Source organism: Crotalus tigris, unplaced genomic scaffold (genome assembly GCF_016545835.1).
Source record: "Crotalus tigris isolate CLP2741 ecotype Arizona unplaced genomic scaffold, ASM1654583v1 scf7180000024345.2110221, whole genome shotgun sequence".
Taxonomy (NCBI): Eukaryota; Metazoa; Chordata; class Lepidosauria; order Squamata; family Viperidae; genus Crotalus; species Crotalus tigris.
Window position 1 is genome coordinate 230,122 of NW_024100514.1, and position 19,833 is coordinate 249,954.

At 41.5% G+C, this 19,833-nt stretch overlaps 1 protein-coding gene across 8 annotated transcripts in view; it reads right to left on the bottom strand.

Annotated features, from left to right (window-relative positions):
* Positions 1-19,833, bottom strand: part of HELZ (helicase with zinc finger) — a 144,698-nt gene that overhangs the window by 84,566 nt on the left and 40,299 nt on the right. For 4 of the 8 annotated variants that reach the window (XM_039326834.1, XM_039326830.1, XM_039326831.1 and 1 more), the window contains 5 exons: positions 19,789-19,825; positions 11,219-11,343; positions 6,085-6,144; positions 5,180-5,231; positions 3,709-3,784 (listed from right to left, as the gene is read on the bottom strand). In XM_039326834.1, the coding sequence (XP_039182768.1) occupies positions 3,709-3,784; positions 5,180-5,231; positions 6,085-6,144; positions 11,219-11,233 (203 nt within the window). In that variant the 5' untranslated portion in view covers positions 11,234-11,343; positions 19,789-19,825. The remainder of the gene's footprint in view (positions 1-3,708; positions 3,785-5,179; positions 5,232-6,084; positions 6,145-11,218; positions 11,344-19,788; positions 19,826-19,833) is intronic. The other 4 variants (XM_039326833.1, XM_039326832.1, XM_039326837.1 and 1 more) reach the window with 1 other exon arrangement.

Below are 19,833 nucleotides of genomic sequence, written 5' to 3' on the forward strand. Positions count from 1 at the left end.
GGAGAGACTCCAACACAAGGTCAGTGAAAAATATTAAACAATTCCCCCATTGTGTCTAGTTTAAACTTTCTCTCAGGGATCAAGAACAGGGAGTGAAAAATATATGCACAGTAGGTGCCTACAATTCTAGGAAGTCACTAACTTCCAGATAGACATGGCCCAGAAGAGAAACAGAATATTCCAGAAAATTTCATCCTGGAAATTCTAACCCTAGAACAGTAAATTTTACATATGCTTCAGATGTATGAGTAGGAATGGGTATTACAAGTTATCTTACTCTACCAGTTATCTACTCTGCCTTCCTCTGTAAAGAAATATACTAACCCAACCCTGCCACATGACTTTTTAGTGCAGTGGTTCTCAACCTTTCTAATGCCGTGACCCCATAATACAGTTCCCCTTGTTGTGGTGACCCCCAACCACTTATACATCAGCAGGTGCCAGGGGCGTGGCCAAAGAAAAGAGGAAAAAAAATGGCGGACAGCCTTGTTTGGCGACCCCCGTGAAATGGTCGTTCGACCCCAAATGGGGTCCCGACCCACAGGTTGAGAACCACTGTTTTAGTGTCTTTGAAAATCTTCAATGAGAAATTATCACTGTTGTAGGCAGACTATTCCAGTGCTTCAGTTTTTATTATATGAAAATTCCTCCTAATTTTCAGAGGAAATCTCCTTTTTTAAAATTTCAACCTGTTGATCATTCTCCTGCCCTCAGATTTAACAAGAGGCAGGTGTATCCCACTTGGACATAACTGTTTTTAATACATTTATAAATGATCAGAATTCCCATTGATCTCCTTTTCTGCCAAGGAAATGCACCCAGCTTTTTTAATCATCCTTTCAAATTCTCAACCTCGTGGGTCTCCTCTGAACCTGCTCCAATTTTTCCATGGCACTTTTAAAGTGCAGGCACAAGATTGAATAAAATATTCCAAGTGTCACCCAATCAGTGCAGACTAAATATAAGTATTTCCTCCTGTTACCAGAACCCAGAGTTTCAATCAATCAGAATAGAGCTTGGAGGTCTTCAAGTCCAATTCCCTGCTCAAGCAGGAGACCCTACACCATTTCAGATACGTGATTGTCCAGTCTTTTGTTAAAAACCTCCAGTGATGAAGCACCCACAACTTCTGTTAATTTTGGTTAATTGTCCTCATTGTTAAGAAGTTTTCCATAATTCCAGGTTGCTTCTCTCCTTGATTGGTTTCCATCCATTGTTTCTTGTCTTGCCTTCTGGTGCTTTGGAGAATAAGCTGACCCCCTTTGTGGCAGCCCCTCAAATACTACAATATTGCTATCATGTCCCCCCTAGTCCTTCTTTTCTCTACACTAACCATACCAAATTCCTGCAACCGTTCTTCGTATGTTTTTGTCTCCAGGCCCTTAATCATCTTAGCACTTTGCATGTTTTCCAAAGTCTCAACAACTTTTTTGTAATATGGTGACCAACACTGGATGCAGTATTCCAGGTGTGGTCTTACTAAGAATGTATAAAGTGATACTAATACTTCATGTGGTTTTGATTGTATGCCTCTGTTTATACAACCAAGGATTGTATTAGCTTTTTTGGCTGCTTCTGCACAATGCTGACTCATGTTTAAGTGGTCATCTGCTAGGACTCCAAGGTCCCTCTCACAGTTACTGTTTTTGAGCCAGGTTTCGCCTAATCTGTACTTGTACCTTTGGTTTTTCCTGCCTAGATGTAAAATCTTGCTTTTCTCCACATTAAATTTCATGTTTTGGGATAGGGGCCATTGTTCAAGTCTGTCAAGATCTTTTTGGTTCCTGAGCTTGTCTTCTGGGGTGTTGGTTATTCCTGCCAGCTTAATGTCATCTGCAAATTTGATGAGTTCCCCTTCTATTCCCTCATCTAAGTCATTTATGAAGATATTAAACTGGGCCTAAAATGGAGCCTTGTGGTACCCCATTGCCCCCTCCCTCCATGTAGATGTAGTACCATTAAGGACTACTTGTTGAATATGGTTTGTCAGTCAGCTACAAATCCATCTGGTAGTGATGCTATCTATCTCACATGTTCTGGTTTACCAAGAATCTTCAAATTAAGTAAGATTCTTTTCTTCTCTCCCCCCCCCATGTATGTATGTGTATGTATATGTGTGCGTGTGTGTGTGTGGAGAGAGAGAGAGAGAGAGAGAGAGAGAGAGAGAGAGAGAGAGAGACAGACAGACAGACAGACAGACATATATACTGGAATGCAGTATATATATATAAAATCCTGGAATGCACAAATGTTGGAACAACTAAAATTTTATGCATAAAGAAACTGAAAAAAATCATCTCAAATTACTGAATAATGTAATTATTCAAAATTTCCATTAATGTTGTAATTACTCATTTAGGTACCCAAAACTTATGTCTAAGAATATTATCTGTAATATATCTAGTTTTCTCATTTTTAAAAAACATGGGTAGCATAAGTATTAGGCTTTAACTAATTTCTGTATTTATTGTCAATGAAGTATAATTCCAGTAACGCCCAGTTTTCAATTTCTACAAACAGAAGACTAGCATTCTTTTGTCTCCAGTTTCTGGTACCGTTCTTCTGTATTACCTTCAAGTAACCAGGTCCTATGTTATTGTAGGCTTTTATAGGCCATAACCAACATCTTGAATTACACAAGAAGCAAACTGGCAACCAGGGCAGTTCATAAAATAGGAGTGTCATATGGGCATACTGAGGAATGCCCATCGCTGTCTGTGCCACTGTATTCTGCATCAGTCAAAACTTCTGTGTGTCCTTCAAGGGTAGCCCTATGTAAAATATGTAGCAGTGATCGAGCTGTGAGATGACTAGGGCAAAACTGATAGTCTGAATGGTCTCTGTGTAGGGAAAGGTACAAAGGCACATTAGATGAAGCTATGCAAAGGCCTTCCTGACACAGCTGCCGCTATCTTATCAAGCAGGAGCTGTGGGACTAGGAAGACTTCTGCATTATACATGAATTTGAATGAGAAAATGCTACCCTATCCAAATGTAAAGATGGAAAATCCCCAGATCAAAGTAGCCCCAACGTAGTAATATCTACAGTGGGATCTTTTTAGGATCAAGTCAGAAATGGTTCTTCTCCATCCAAATCTACAGAGCCTTTGAGCATTGGGGCAGAACTTTGATAACCACCATTTATTCCCATAACTCTGCTAAATAGATTTCTCAAATGCAGAAATAAATTCTTTCTCCCCTCCTTTTCCAGGAAATATCTCATGAATATACTGCCATCTGCAAAAAAAAATCTGGTCTGAATCCAAAGTACAGATGCAGTCAAAAGGATCAGTTCTCCTTCATTTTTCCGCAAAGAATCCCAATTTGCTGTGAAATAGGTTGAAATTGACATAAGTAAGTGGCATCCATCATTCTTTATTTCCTAGCCTGCAGACCAGACATTTTTTTTTATTTATGATATATTAACAATACATTAAGTTAATCCAAAACTACATCCTATAATTGATGAGAATATCCCTCTCTCATTCTGTTCTTTTTTTTATTCGCTCACAATACATTTCTTACTTCCTAGATGATGCCTACATAGCAGAAAATGAATACAAGAACAAATAATATCTGATTTTTTTAAAAGACTCCCAAATATAAAACAGAATTTTGTTTACCAATTTCAGTTTCATCTCTCTCCATTACTAGTGCTTTCAGTAATCACTCAAACTGAGAAATATTTTTAAAAATGCATTATTTTACCTTTTGCATAATGTGTATTCTTCACTGCTTGTGACTCCCCGGGGTGGAGGGCGAAATTGCCAGCCATCATGACATCCTGTCACATTATGATAAAATGCAAGTTATTTTTCTGGTTGCTGCTATTCTTTAATTCCTGATACATAGGATATCCAGATTTAAACAATATAATTAATTACAAACATTGAACTAAACAGCTGACAATTCAATCCAACTAACGTTATGCTGTATTCCAAGCAAAGGGAAACCAGTGATCCTCACTAGCAATAATATCTACCAAGTATTACCTAAAGGAAAGTGACTCAGAAGGAATTCCCAAAATTAGGAGCTATTATTCTCCATGAATATTTGTCCATCATTTTCTTAAATAAATCAGAAATTACCTACATCAAAAAGACCCTGGCAGATTAGTTTGATCATGATTATATTTCCTGAAGCATATATTCAAAAGGCGAGTTGCACTTCAGAAGAGAGTACAACTTCCACAAATTTTACTGGATGCACAATATAGAATAGAATTCCAGAAGCAGGGAAGATTACCACTTAATTGCTCTGGAAGTTCATATTAAAAACTACTTATTGTTTTATGTTGCTTTTATTTCCTATCTACGCTAGATATTTTTTTTTAACTTCATATATTCTGAATATCTATTAAACATTGGTACATTATGCATTTTATTAGTTTTGAAATAAACACATTTGAATTCATTTCACAGAAAAAAAGAGAAGAAAATTGTTTTAAATACAAGTAATCCTCGACTTATGGCTACAATTGACCCCAAAGTTTTTGTTGCTAAGTGAGACAGTGGTTAAATGAGTTTTCCCCCATTTGATGACCTTTCTTGCCACAGTTGTTAAGTGAATCACTGCAACCATTAAGCTATTAAAATGGTTGTAAATTGAATCTGGCTTCCCAGTGACTTTGCTTGTCAGGAGATTACAAAAGGTGACCGCATGATTCCAAGATAAATGCAACCATCATAAATATACACCAGTTGCCAAGTGTTCTAATTTTGCTCATGCGACTATGCAGATTTTGCAATGGTCGTAAGTGAAAAATGGTCAGTGCCATGGTAACTTTGAAAGGTCACTAAATGAATGGTTGTATGTTGAGGACAACCTGTAAATATAAATACACCAACAAATGAGGAAAACGTTCTAATGTGACTATTTCTCACATTTGCAAAATCCCATCTAATGGTAACATTTCAGACCTTACTTTTAAGATTCTAAGAAGCTTTCCTGATGACTCACTCTTTAGGTGAAACCCCGGCAAAGCCCTCCCTCAGAATCAGAGGATTCCCCCATCCATGAGTGTGATTCAGAACTGAATCAATTTTAATTTCATTCCTAACCCAATTCACCTTTTTTTATTTGTCTGACACAGAATGGTAAAACAAACATGCTTTTTCTACAAACTAATTAGCAATTCCAGTGTTTACTTAAATTAAGACATTAATATTTTGAAGTGTACCTTCTTCCACCTCTTCCACATGATGTACTGAGGGTATTTTACAAGCTGCTGCCTGCAATCATAAAGATTACAATCAATGTCAAATATGCTTCTAATTACTATGTGTATAAAAATAAGAAAAATATCAGGTTTCTATGGTGGACCAGACATCCCTGAAGGAACACTAAACTAGATTACTCTGAAGAATTAACCTGGTATTTTAAAATGATGTTGTTAGTTATTACCTATTTAATCACAGAATGCAGATATCAGAATAAAATTCTCCAGAGACAATCTTAAGTTGGTGATGTGCCTTTAGAAACTGTAAGCAATATTCTCCACTATGGGCTAGCTTATAACCCTCTTTTAATTTCAACTATTGTGACTTCCAACAGGCATTGTTTGCATCATATTTTATGAGGCCAGCTTATTTACTAACACTTTAAATCAGGGGTGTCAAACTGCCGGCCCACGGGCCAGATGAGTCATGCCAAAACTGTGCCCACCCCATTGCTGGCAATGGGAAAAAAGTCGTGATATGTCACGACACGTCACGAGTTTGACACCCGTGCTTTAAATCCTCCATTAAAACATTACAGGCAGCTCTTATCTGCACAAATCACATGTTTCTGCTATCCTTATTGCTATAAAGGTAGAAAAGAAGTGTGTAGATAAGACTAAGGCCAAAGTAGGTTTGTTTGGGCAATATTTAACCATTTAAAATGTAAACCCAAATCAAGATACCCATTACTCAAGACAATTGTACTATAAAATGTAAGGTAGGCCACAGTGAATAATTGCTATAAAACAACAGATAAAAGAGGATATTAAAAAGGTTCCTTAAATTATAACAGTCACCTTCAAATTGGGAAAACAAAAACTGGTACAGAAAGAATCCTTTATTTCAGGAAGAGAGATATACTTACCTCTGTTTCAACAAGAAGGTTTTTCAGCCTTGTCAGATCTTTAGTTACCATCCCATTCTGCTAAGAAAAAATATCATCACATTCTGCTTATTTGTTATCCATTATAAAAATAAAAAGTGAAACATTTTTTCCATCAGATTTTTTTCATGGTTACATATAAGTTTAGTTTTAAGAGAAACATACATTTTTTTTAGTGTTATTTCTATGGCACCATTTGGCTGAATGCTTTGGAATTATTACAGACCAGTTTGAAATATAATATAATAATATCAATTTAATTGAAGAGGGTAGTTTTTCTACTTTGCTGAAAGTACTTTTCCCTTTTGTTTGATAAAATGCCCCTTTCAAATACGAAATTGCAGCGGCGAACTTAAAAAAACTAGCAATAACATTATGATACATGAATATTTCAAACTAGAAATCTGCATGGGCCATCTCAGCATATAAAATTGCAAGGATAAATTATGCAACTTAACTTTGCTTTCTGTAGTGTTTTTTTTTTTTTTTTTTTTTTTTTTTGCTTATTGTGCAATGATTTCACTTCAATGCCCACTGGAAAGGAAGCAAAGGTTTGCAAATCACTGCCAAATATGATTTGCCATGTCATGTACGGTTTGCACTATGATTAAGCTTCTGCAATTGTTCACAATTTCAAATAAATATCAATCCAAACATTTAGTAGTAATAGTAGTAAAGTTGGAAGGGACCTTAAAGGTCATCTAGTCCAACCCCCTGCTCAGGCAGGAAACCCTACACCATTTCGGACAAATGGCTGTCCAGTCTCTTCTTAAAAACTTCCAGTGTTGCAGCATTTACTGCTTCTGGAGGCAGGCTGTTCCACTGATTAATTGTTCTCACTGTCAGGAAGTTTCTCCTTAGTTCTAGGTTGCTTCTCTCCTTGATTAGTTTCCACCCGTTGCTTCTTGTCCTGCCTTCAGGTGCTTTGGAAAATAGCTTAATTCCCTCTTCTTTATGGCAGCCCCTGAGATATTGGAATACTGCTATCATGTCCCCCCTTGTCCTTCTCTTCGTGAAACTAGACATACCCAATTCTCGCAACCGTTCCTTATATGTTTTAGCCTCCAGTCCCCTAATCATCTTTGTTGCTCTTCTCTATACTCTTTCTAGAGTCTCAACATCTTTTTTACATCGCGGTGACCAAAACTGGATGCAGTATTCCAAGTGTGGCCTTACCAAGGCATTGAAGAGTGGTATTAATACTTCACTTTCCTGCTGAAGAAAGCCTAAGCTGTGGCACAAGTACAAATATAAACCACAAATAAAATTTGGGTAAAGGCAGAGAACCTTTGCTAAAATTTCAACCAGAAGTTTCCATTACATGAATCTGTCTTGGCCATCGTTCTGTACCATTTAATAAAAACAGATAAATAAACAGTTAATTTTCCTTGCAGCCCTTCTGATCTAAACTACTCTCCCAATAATAAAATTATTCTGTAGTAACCTGTGTATTGCTCCCAAAGCAGTTTTACCTCTAGATAAAAAAATGTATTGCTATAATTAAGAGATTGGTCATTAAAGAGGTTTTCCCCATTCCATGTATGCCGGTGCTAACTGAAATTGAGCCACTATCCTTTTTTAAAAAAAATAAAAAATAAAAATCTATTGTTTGAGAACTGATTTATGAAGTAATTAGGGGAAGAAAGGGATACTAAGGATTAAGAACTTGCAAAAAGCTTATGGCAAAAGTCTGACATATCATATGAGGCATGTTTCATGAATACATTTTCTGTTCTGTATCCGCTTCCAATATCTAATAGAGAGCTGCAAAGATGATCTTAGAAAAACTATGAAGAGATGCTTTCAGCAACATGTACAACTCAAGACTGATTCCGTCCTAACCTTCTGGGATTTGTAAGGGATGCTTTATGCTGTCAGGCTTCCAACATTCTGTTATAGCCTGTATCAATACGATACTATCCCATAATCTGATTTTACTGAATCTGTTGCGAAAGCTGGCCAAAACTACACACACAAAGTTGACAAATTGGAGCTAGTGAATTTATGTATATTAAACCAAGACCAAGCATGCTCTCATTATAGATATAAATCAGATCGACTATCTATGGCTAATTCAATACAAAGTAATTTTATTACAGCCTTAAACGACAACAATTTTACAAACAGCAAAAACACAGTACCATTAATAAATTTAGTAAATATCAGTTCCTATATCCCAGATAATATAATTAGCAATCTGCTTCTCTGAGAGACACTGAAGTAGGTTCTAGATGCAAAAAGACAAAATTCTGCAATTAAGTTGCTCTCTAGTTCTTACCAAACAATTCATAGAAAAACCATCTGTATCAGCCGGAAAACTAGTTAATAAAGGCTGGATAAGCCTTAACTGAGAATCAGCATAAAATCTGTAGCATTAAAGGATATGTTTATTTGTATCTTCTTATTTCAGGGACATAATCTCTGGAATACTGGGATATATTTTATTTATCCTCTAAAAATACCAAAGGGGAGGACATTAATGTAAATTCCCAGAAAGTGCCCATAGGTATTTCAAGTAGATAATTAAAGACAAGTAATTTGCAAGGAAAATTCTCTGGGTTTCCTTAAGAGATCAATATATCCCCATAGTTTTGTCTTAAGTTATTTTATCACTTTGTATATTAAGTCCACTGCTTGACCTTTCCAACATTATCTAACTCTGAATATAATTGACATTCAGAAAGAAACCAGACAATTATAACTTTACTGATGATGCTCTTCTATGAAACCTATGATTACCACTTATTAAAAATGAATGCAGTCCAACTGAAACTCCAGCCATACTAATAATATCACTAGCCAAATTTGGCCTTCAATTTTAATCAGTACAGCCAATGTAACATGATTAATAGAGATGCATGGGGAGTTGATTAAAGAATAATATGACTGAATCATACATCTAAATCAACTTGGAGATTCACCATTTGCTGAATATACATGTTTTCCAAATTGAATCCATTTGACTTACTGAATTAACAATTCAAATGAAATCAACTTGTTGAATCAAATCAATGACATGATTTGGACACTGGATGATTTATAGTCCTAATGCTTTACAAAACAAGTAAGTGAGAAACATTATCTGCTAGTGCCCCATGCATTTGGACTGATTTCTCTCAGAAATAATCAAAGTGTATTCTCTGTGAAAGTGCCTAGTGTCAGATAATTTATTAAATGAAAAACAACAAAATAAAATAGTGAGATCAATACAAACAAATAAACTTTCCAATCAATCCAACATAAAACCATTCAGGTGGCATTTTAATACTCTCTCTCAGTCTAATATTTTTGTAATATATTACATTGCAACACAATTATGCAATATTTGTTGATATCAATACATTCTATGTTCAATTATAATAAGATTGATGTAATTCTTATTATATAAAATTCATTTTACCATGTTTTTCTGTTAGCAAATGTTTTCTTTCCTTAACCCTAATGTACGAACAGATATAATCTGTTCAAATTTAAGATTCTGATTATATAAGTAGAAATTCAAACATGCTTAATATCATCTTTGGATATACTTCCTTAAGTTTTTAATATAAATGGGCCCAAAAGAATAAGATAAAATCCATAAACAATTTTATTTAAATCCTGAATTGCAGTTAAAATCCAGAGAGTGTAAAGTAGCATATTACTCAGATATATCTTCTCTTCCATTTTGACATATTTTACCTCCCTCACATACAAAGTTGTTTTGGAAGATCGAGGAAATCTCTGGAATGGATTAAAAGAAACTTGGAGCAAATTAAGAGAAATCAACTGCACTGCACAAGAAAAAGTATATTTCTGTTTGCCTTCAGAGATGCAAATTAAAAAGAATGTGGCCAAGAAACTGCACACAAGAATATGTATGAGGCCCATATTTACAGTTTCATAAAAAGTAAACTAGTGTTTTTTGGGAGTAGATACACATGGAGAGAAAAGCCAACAGCAAGCCAAAAAAGAGAACTCAGATTAACCATACACATCAAAAGAATGGAAGCTTACACTCTGAAAGAGTCAACAGCCCCCTCATTGCCTCCTCCCAGTCCAAAATATTCCCTACCATTGCCCTACTTGGTTGGCATCCTTTGGAACAAAGTGGCGGCTTCAAGTACTGATCAGTCTTGTTTTATAAGAAGATTCTAAATCTACGAGGGGTTAAAAAGTGTTTTTGAAAATATGTTGATGTTGAATTTTAGCACTTCAGACTGCAGCAAGACAGTAGGGATTGATGCTATAAATGAATCATACTCTAGCCCAGTGTTTCCCAAACTTGACAATTTTAAGGCATGTGGACTTCAACTCCCAGAATTCCACAGCCAGCATTGCTGGCTGTGGAATTCTGGGAGTTGAAGTCCACATGCCTTAAAATTGTCAAGTTTGGGAAACACTGCTCTAGCCTAAATCTGGTATATCTGGGTTGCAAAACTCTGGCCAACCATGAGATGGCAGCAAAAGTTTACATATTTTATATGTCTTTGTTGGCATCTAGCAATCAGTCAGCTGTATCAGTCTAACTATGGCTGCCCTACTATAGTGATCACAATAAAAGCAAGTTGATGGTTAAGTCATTTTTTTTCTTTCTGAAAATAAACTCAAGAAAAAAATGCCACCTATTTCCATCCAGATTTCAAAGACAAAAATACAGCAATAAAAATGGAAAAGCATAAGTCTCTGTTCTATTAATTAGCATACTGAGAATATTACTTGAGAGTATTTAAAATCCATGCCTGTATCACATGAAACAACTGTCAGTCTGCTAGTGCAAACTCATGGATGAAACTGGGGTTCCTGTTTCTTCATCTATAACAGTGGTTCTCAACCTGTGGGTCGGGACCCCATTTGGGGTCAAATGACCATTTCACGGGGGTCGCCAAACCACACTGTCCGCCATTTCTTTCCCTTTTCCCTAACTGTCCTACTCCCTCTTATTGGTGGCCACACCCACTTGGGGGTCACCACAACATGGGGAACTGTATTATGGGGTCACGGCATTAGAAAGGTTGAGAACCACTGATCTATAAAGATGTTAATATTGTAACACAAAATAGTCACACAAGTCTTCTTGCTATGTCTCTAAAGTATACTCTTTTGAAAACTGTAATGAGAATCAATAGCCACTTACCAGTGATTCACCCATCAGTGAGTTAGAAAGAGCGTTAGAAACAGCCTGTAGCTTCCCTTTAAGATGCACGCAGCCAAGCACTGCACGGAAAGTATCCCCTTCCCTGTCCAGTCCTTCTCCCAATACTGCAATTAAAAGCAGATACCATATTATTTGCCACACTATAGACACACACCTCTGCCACATCAGTCAACAGAAGTCACAATACGAAGTGAACTATAGTCCTTTTAATAATATAAAATTTAATTTTGCTGATAGGCAGCTCTCTTTATATTTTGGGAACATATGAGGCAGTTAGTTTCATCCGACTCTTATGAATTTACCTATCTCCAAATAAGTATAGGTGGCCACAAATGTCATGGTGCATCTGAGGCCACTATTGACCACTGAATGCAGAGATTACTGAGCTGTTCCCAGGTTTACACTTTGGAAAAATAAGGAAATGATCCAAATATTCACACACGCCTTTTCATAGCTAATCTAATGATATATATGAAGAGTTACTAAACATGAAAGTCCAATGTTTACAATGTTTGGATCTGAAACTTGAATCATATTAATTGGATCTCCTTTTTGAGGCCATGAGACGTTGGCTGCATTAATGTAATTCACTATCCATTGTTCATTCAAATTAATGAAGATAACCATTTAGAACGGAAATACTCTTACATAAGTATGCATTTTAAAACAAGCGATATCAACAAATATAAGCACTTAAATTCAACGCAGCACTTAATATGGCCTGTGGCTTCTACATGCAGACTTGCTTGCTAGGGTTCATTTATGAGAATAAAGATTTTTTGAAAATTCGCCTTTGAAGTGGACTGACTTAGACCTCTTTTTCCCACTACAATCACGTTTGGAGAGAGAACTTGTATTGAATCTACCATGTTTCCCCAAACATAAGGCCCGGTTTTTTATATTTTTTTTGCCTCCAAAAGAGGCACTAGGTCTTATTTTGGGGGGATGTCTTACCTTAGGACCGCCATAGCCAGGCCTTCCACACCCTGACACCTGTCGTGCCGCTGCTTGTGGCTGAACCCCACATGGCACATTATACCAATGCCGCCGCTCGCTGCAGGAGACCACATGGTACTTCATGCCAGTGCCGTCACTTGCAGGAGGCCGCACAGCACTTTGGGCTGTTGCCACCGCTTGCAGGAGGCTGCAAGGCATTTCAGGCCGCCACCCATGGCAGGAGGCCACATGGTGCTTCACATCAGTGGTGCCACTCACGGCAGGATGCTGCTCAGCGCTTTGGGCCATTGCCACCGCTCGTGGCAAGAGGCCATCCACTGCTTCAGGCTGTTTCCACCATTTGAAGTAGGAGGTCGCAAGATGCTTCAGGACGTTGCTGCCATTCACGGCAAGAGGCCACGCAGCACTTTGGGACGTCACTGCTACTTGCAGTAAGAGACCGTAAGGTGCTTTGGGCTATGATAACGGCCCGAATGCCGTGCGGTGTCCTGCCATTAGCAGTGGCAAGGGCCCAAAGTGCCACGTAGCTCCCTGCCACAGGCGGCAGCACCAGTATGAAGCACCATGTGGCCTCCTGCCATGAGCAGCAGCAATGGCTCAAAGTGCTGTGTGGCCTCCTGCCGCAAGCGGCGGCACCAGCATGACGAGCCACGCAGCGCGACAAGTGTCAGGGCATGGGAGGCCTCGCTGCAGCAGTCCTACCAGTAAGGTAAATGGGTGCGGGGCGCATGGGACAGCTCCATCACCCCCCCAGCTTGATTTTTAGGCATGCGCCTCACCCCAAAACTAGGGCTTATTTTTGGAGTAGGGCTTTTATTAGGCCCACCCCCAAAAATCAAGTTAGGGCTTATTTTCAGGGTAGGTCTTACTTTCGGGGGGAAACAGTAACAGAAGATGTTTTCCTTGTCTGCTTGAGGCGTTGTTACGTGTAACGGCATAAAATGGAGATAATTAACAGTGTTAACAGTGTTTAAATGAATGTAAAGAATGTGCTGAAATACATGCATTAACCATGGATGTGTACAGGTAGTCTTCAACTTACAATAATTTGTTTAGTGACCATTCAAAGTTACAACGGCACTGGAAAAAAATGACATGATCGTTTTTCACACTTACGATCGTTGCAGCATTCCCATGGTCACGTGATCAAAATCCAGACGCTTGGCAGTTGGTATATATTTGTTATGGTTGCAGTGTCCTGGGGTCACGTGACCATCTTTTGCGACCTTCTGACAAGCAAAGTCAATGGGGAAGCCAGATTCACTTAACTGTGTTAGTAACTTAACTGCAGTGATTTACTTAACAGCTGTGGCAAGAAAGGTCATAAAAATGGGGCAAGACTCAATTAACAACTGTCTTGCTAAGGAATGGAAATTTTGGGTTCAATTGTGGTGATAAGTCAAGGACTACCTGTACATGCATTCCTTCTTCTGCCTGCAGACATCTAAGATACCTCCATGGCCTGGTTCTCTCCTGAGCCTTCTGCCTCCCATGGCTCCACAGACTTCCTTCCATATGTCAACATTCTTCTTCTCAAAAACAGCTAATCTGATCATCTCTCATTCCATCTGACCATCCCCAATTTTTTTCCCACAGAAACAGAGCCCATACTTTATTATTCAAAGACAAATGATGGACCTCAATTCAGAAAAATTGTATCCCTTTAGAATAGAAAAAACTATATAGACTTTAGTTTAGACCAGGGGTAGGCAATCTTGGCTCTTTTATGATTCGTGGACTTCAACTCCCAGAATTCCTGAGCCAGCCACGCTGAGGGGAAAGGGGCGTTGGTCTTACCTGAACGCCTTTTCTCAGTACGGAGATGGAGAATCCACCAATGGGTTTTCTCTGTCTGCCTGCTCTTGAGACCAAGTAGCCAAAATTTGACACGGCCCCTCTTCCCAGTGGCTGAAGGTTGACGAGGTATTGGCTCTTAGTTCCCTAATAACAGCCTAACGGACCTTAGGGTGGGTGTGGATTCTCCATCTCCATACTGAGAAAAGGCGTTCAGGTTAAGACCAATGCCCCTTCTCCAGTACAGGAGATGGAGAATCCACCGATGGGACACACCAAAGCCTCACTGTCCCGATAGGTGGGAGACAGATAAGGCCGGAAGGTCCTTGGAGACCACTTGCTGGAGAACCCTCCTACCAAAGGAGGCGTCCGCCGAAGCGAAACGGTCGATCTTATAGTGGCGGGAGTGGATTGAAAGCGGGAGTAAAATCTGGGGAGTTGAGCATTGTCCGACGATGCGAACAGGTCGAGGGTCGGCTGAGCGAACCTGTGGGAGATGTTTAAGAACAGGTCCGGGTGTAGCCCTCACTCCGAAGGGTCCACTGTGGCACGGTTTAGGAAGTCCACTTGTTGGTTGTTGACCCCCGATATGTGTTCCGCCCTTAGCGACTCCAGGCTGGACTCTACCCAGGCGAACAGGAGCCGTGCCTCTGTCATGACGGCTTTGGACCTGGTGCCCCCCTGACGGTTGATGTGTACCTTGGCTGCCACGTTGTCCATAAGGACTAGGACATGACGGCCCTTGATTCTGTGTCTAAAGTGTCATAGGGCTAGATGGATCGCCCTGAGCTCTAGCCAGTTGATGTTGTTTCTCAGTTCCGCGGCGGACCATCGTCCCTGCGCAAAGTGAGAGCATAGATGGGCTCCCCAACCGTACAGACTGGCGTCTGTCGTGTTGGTAACCCTGTCTGATTCCTTGAAGGGTGACCCGTTGGTCATCGCCCGAGAGCACCACCACTGGAGCGCCCTGCGAATATGCGCCGGAACCCTGACTAGGTGGTTGGATGCTCTGGTATTCTGACATTGGAATGGAAGAAGGAACCACTGTAGGTCCCGCAGATGAAGCCTGGCCCAGGGGACTATGGCTATGCAGGAGACCATCTTGCCTAGTAATTGGGAGAGTGTTACCAGGGGAACTGTGTGTTGTTTGCATATCTGGCGAGCCAGTTCCTTGAGGCTGACCACTCGCTCCTGGGAGAGATAGACCATGCAGTTGGATGTGTCTATAATGGCTCCCAGATGCAGTAGCCTGGGCAAGGGAACTGTCTGGCTCTTCTGGAAGTTTACTGAGAACCCATGTTGCTGAAGGATGCGAATGACGGTCCTTATGTCCGCCTGAGCCGCTTGGAGGGATGTTGCTTGGATCAAAATGTCATCCAGGTAGCATTGGACGCGTATTGGAATTTTTCTGAGTTTGGCGGCTACTACCGCCAGTATTTTTGTAAACACCCTGGGTGCTGAGGAGAGACCGAAAGGGAGGGCTCTGTATTGGAAGTGTTTGCCTCCATAACAGAAGTGTAGAAACCGACGGTGAGATGGATGAATGGGGATGTGAAGGTAGGCTTCCGTGAGATCTATCGATGCCAGGAAGTCGCCCTGTCTGATGCCTCCCAGAATGGACTGGGGGGATTGCATCTTGAATTTTTTGTATGTTATGTATCGGTTGAGATTTTTGAGGTCCAGGATTGCCCTCCATCCTCCTGAGGTCTTGGGGACTACGAAGAGGATGGAGTAAAACCCTCTGCCTCTGTATTCTGGTTGAACCGGTTCTATGGCCTGAATATCCAACAGGTGTTGGATGGCCTCCTGCATAAGTCTGCGTTTTATGGGGACCCTGGAGACTGAGCAGATGGTGAGTCGGTCTGGAGGTGTGACTAGAAACTCCAGGGACAACCTGGACTGGATGGTATGCAGTACCCAGCTGTCCGTGGAGGTTTGTTCCCACTGATGGAAAAAGTGGGCTAGTCTTCCTCCGATGGGAAGGTCGGGGTGAGGGTCATTTGTTCTTCCGGTAGGGACGGCCCGTGCCATGAAATGGCCGCTTAGTCTGATTCTGTTGCCTGGCCTTGAAGCCTGGTCTGTCATAGGGACGGTCGTATGGTCTATCCTGTCTGGGAGTATATGGTTTGGCATTCTGATTGAGAGACGCGGTTGTCGTTTGGCGAAAGGGCTGCCTTCAAAAATAAGGCGCGGGACGTCTATCAGATTTTTTGTTTAAGTGAGCCATGACCTTACGTTTGTCCTTATTCTCAACAAGATAAGGAGCCAGGGCCTCCCCAAACAAATTGCTGCCTAAATAGGGGGTGGTCGCTAGGCGCCACTTAACCTTGGTGTCAGCCTGCCAGTGTTTTAGCCATAGCATCCTTCTGGCGATTATATTGGATGCTATGGATCTAGAAGAGAAGATGGCCGATTGGAGTGTTGCATCGGCAGCATATTCTGTGGTTGCCACCATCTTGGCCAGGTCCTGGTGACTCCGCAAGTCCTCAGCCGGGACCCTGGCCTGTAGTTGTTGTAACCACAGAAGGATGGTCCGAACAAAGAAGGAGGCCGAGGTGGCCGTTTTGATGGCCCATGCTGCTGACTGGTGAGTTTTGCGGAAGGTTTGCTCCCACCTTTTGTCATCAGCTTTGAGAACCTCCATTAGGTTCCCTGCAACGGCTGTCTGGGAAACCAAGGGGGTCCAGGCCTCGTCCACCTTGGGAATCTCTAGTGCCTCATTGAGGTCTGTGGGTGTACTGTACATCCTCTTCTCCGTGCCACTCACCGAAGGGAGGGAAGAAGGGGAAGCCCATTGTTTTTTGATCCCTTGCAGAAAAATGGCGGGACAAGGCACATGGTGTTCAGTTGTCACTTTTGCAAAAAATATCGGCCTGGACGTGGTGCCCGGTGCCGCCTGCGGTTGAGGGAACTGTTCTGCCCCTATGTTCGCAGTGGACGTAGCCTTGCAGGGGATCGTAAGGAATAGGTTGGGGTTAAATAGACCCCCCGAGGGGGATGGTTTAGTGGGGAGTTCCTCATCCTCTGACAAGGTAATTTCCAGTCGCTCCTCCTCTTGAGGAGAGGAGTAACCGCTTTTGGAGGAATGGGCTGGAGATGCGGGCTCCTGAATAACCTGGATCTCTGTGAGGAGTTCAAAGGATGGTGTGACCGAGGTGTGGGTTCCCTGATCGTGTTGGACTGAGCGCTGTGATAGAGCGCGGTCCACCATTTTGGTTAACAAGGCCTCCAGACGTCCGTCTGAGAAAATGTTCCCTATGTCGTGACCCGAGTGCAGTGGTTGAGGGTGACAAAGTGGACTCAGTGGTAGTACCCGCGACAGTGGCTGTTTGTTGGGCCGATGTGCAAGGCGAGCCTAGTGGTGGCGGTGTTCCCGGAATGGACCATACGCCCTGTGTTGATGTCGATGGGCCCAATGGTAATTCCATCTCGGTGGTCGCCATTTGATCCAAATCCAATTGGGCCTGCCTCTGCGCCCTGGAGAACTCCTTCTCCAGGGCCTGGTGCCTACAGCTGGCTTGCTTTTCCGCCAACTTGGAGGACTTCTTAAGCGTATGCTTGGTCTTAGTTTTGCACTTGCCTGCCGCCTTCTGGCCAGAAGGCGCGTTGCAGCCGTAATCGGGAGGTGGAGAGGTCGTGCCCATGGACTGAGGCAATGAGGATCCCTCCATCCCGTTAGAGCAATCCCAGGAACAAGCGCTGAGAAAAAGCTCTGCCAGGCAAGTAGTTGGCGGAAGCGAGATTGGAGCAAATACCAAGACTGCTCCCCTGATCACCCGACCAATAAAAAATTCTCTCTGGGCTACGGTCACAGTAATTGAGGCAGATACCAAAGGAACGTTTGGAACCACTCTCTGGGCTCCTCCTGGAGGCCTTAGATGACCAGGCAGTGTGCACCAGTAAGGGAAAAAAAACCAAAAACTGAGGCTACCTCAATGAGGACTGGGAGTCTGAATAGATCAAAAAAATTAGTCAAAATGGCAACTACCAAGCAGAATGAATGTCCAGGGTTCCCCTCCCCTTGTTTCCTTGTCTGCTCTGTTGTAATATTCTGCGATGGGCCTTGCTGGGCCTCCCTGGGCCCACATGGCCTTCTATTGATCGCGCTTCCTGCAAACAGGCCTCGTTAGGCAAAACAGGCCTCGTTAGTCCTAGAGGGCCTCACAAGGTATCTGGGCGCTAAAGCGGCTGTGCCCGACCGCGTGAGATTGGGGTCAGCTACCCTGGGAAGGCTACCCCCCCCCAATCTGTAAGTGTCTTCCCGACAGCCGGCAGAGGCCCGGGGCTTGACTTGTGCTGCCCCAGTGATCGTCGCCGTCTTAAAATGGCGGCCGCGGCCAGTTTTCCCTCCGAAAATGGGCTCCGCGGTGATCCAATGCCCAGGGGAATCGTGTGGGCAGCGCTGTTAAGAGGGCTTTAATCTGCCGGAATATGAGAAAAACGGAGCGTTTCTTTGCAGAAACGCTCTATTTTGCTTTCTGGAGTTCCCGGTTGCAATAAAAGGGCATCCGCTGCCTAAATGGCAACTAAAATGGCGCCCGTGATTGCCCTGCGCTGCTCGGACAAGCTCCGACGATCCGGATTCAAATTTGAATCCGGGTCTGGAGCTTGCTATTTTCCCCCAATTGGGGTGAAAAGTTGGGAAGGCTGGGGAGAAAAGCACAGCAAGCAGTCTCTGCTAGTGCCTTCTTCCCCCCCCCCAGAGCCCTGGGACTGGAAAGGGAAGGTAGAAGGGATTCCCCCCACCACACCCCACCTTTTAAATAATTTGAGGTCCTAAATGATCTCAGTATCTGTGGGGAATTTGGTAAGGGAGAGTAACTAAATTTAAGATAGCCAATTGTTTAGAGAGAATCCACCAATGAATTGCTTTGTCTAACCTGAAATAGCTGAGAGCCAAGCCAAAACGAGTCTTCAAGAGCTGAGACCAAGTTAAGAATGGATCCCCTGGCAAGAGGGGGCATGTCAAATTTTGGCTACTTGGTCTCAAGAGCAGGCAGACAGAGAAAACCCATTGGTGCATTCTCCATCTCCTGTACTGGAGAAGGGAGAGGTTTCTAAGCTAAGCCATGTTGGCTCAGGAATTCTGGGAGATGAAGTCCACGAGTCATAAAAGAGCCAAGGTTGCCTACCCCTGGTTTAGACAAACTGCATCCCTGTATCTCTAGTTTAAAAAAACTACCCATAACTTGTAAAGAACAAGCAATGATAGGTGCTATAGATAGCAATTACACCTAGGATTAAATAAGAAAGGACTAATTTCCCCAGTCTAAAAACACAGAGATCTGAACACAAATACTAATTATATTTCATATGTTTCCTTTCTAGTAGCAAATAACAAAAAGTAATTTAAATTGCACATTTTATAAATCTCAGAAGGGACAATCTTGCATTGTAACACCTATTAATTATTTTACAATAATATTTTTTATTAATATTTAAATATATAGGAAATAGCACATTAAAGCAAGAATGATCTTTAACAGTCAGACTTAGTCTTGCATTTAGCATCCATTTTTATTCCATTCTATTAACAATATTATTTCTAACAGACTACCTCCATCTGTGCAAATGTCAATTATTGTAATGGGTAGAAAGAATAAGTCTGAGAAACAGGAGGAAGAGCTACTATGAAAACAGTGGTTAGATAAATGAAATCTGAGCCCGGGGCAGAATTGTAATCCAAGCAAGCATTTTAGATAAGACCCATAATTGGACAATTTTATTTCACTTGCAGATTAAATGCAGAATCATTTCTTAATGTTTAGAAATTCAAAGAAACAATTTAATGTTCATACCATGCCTACAGTCTTCATCTGCCTTTCCATAGTTTTTCTGTAAAA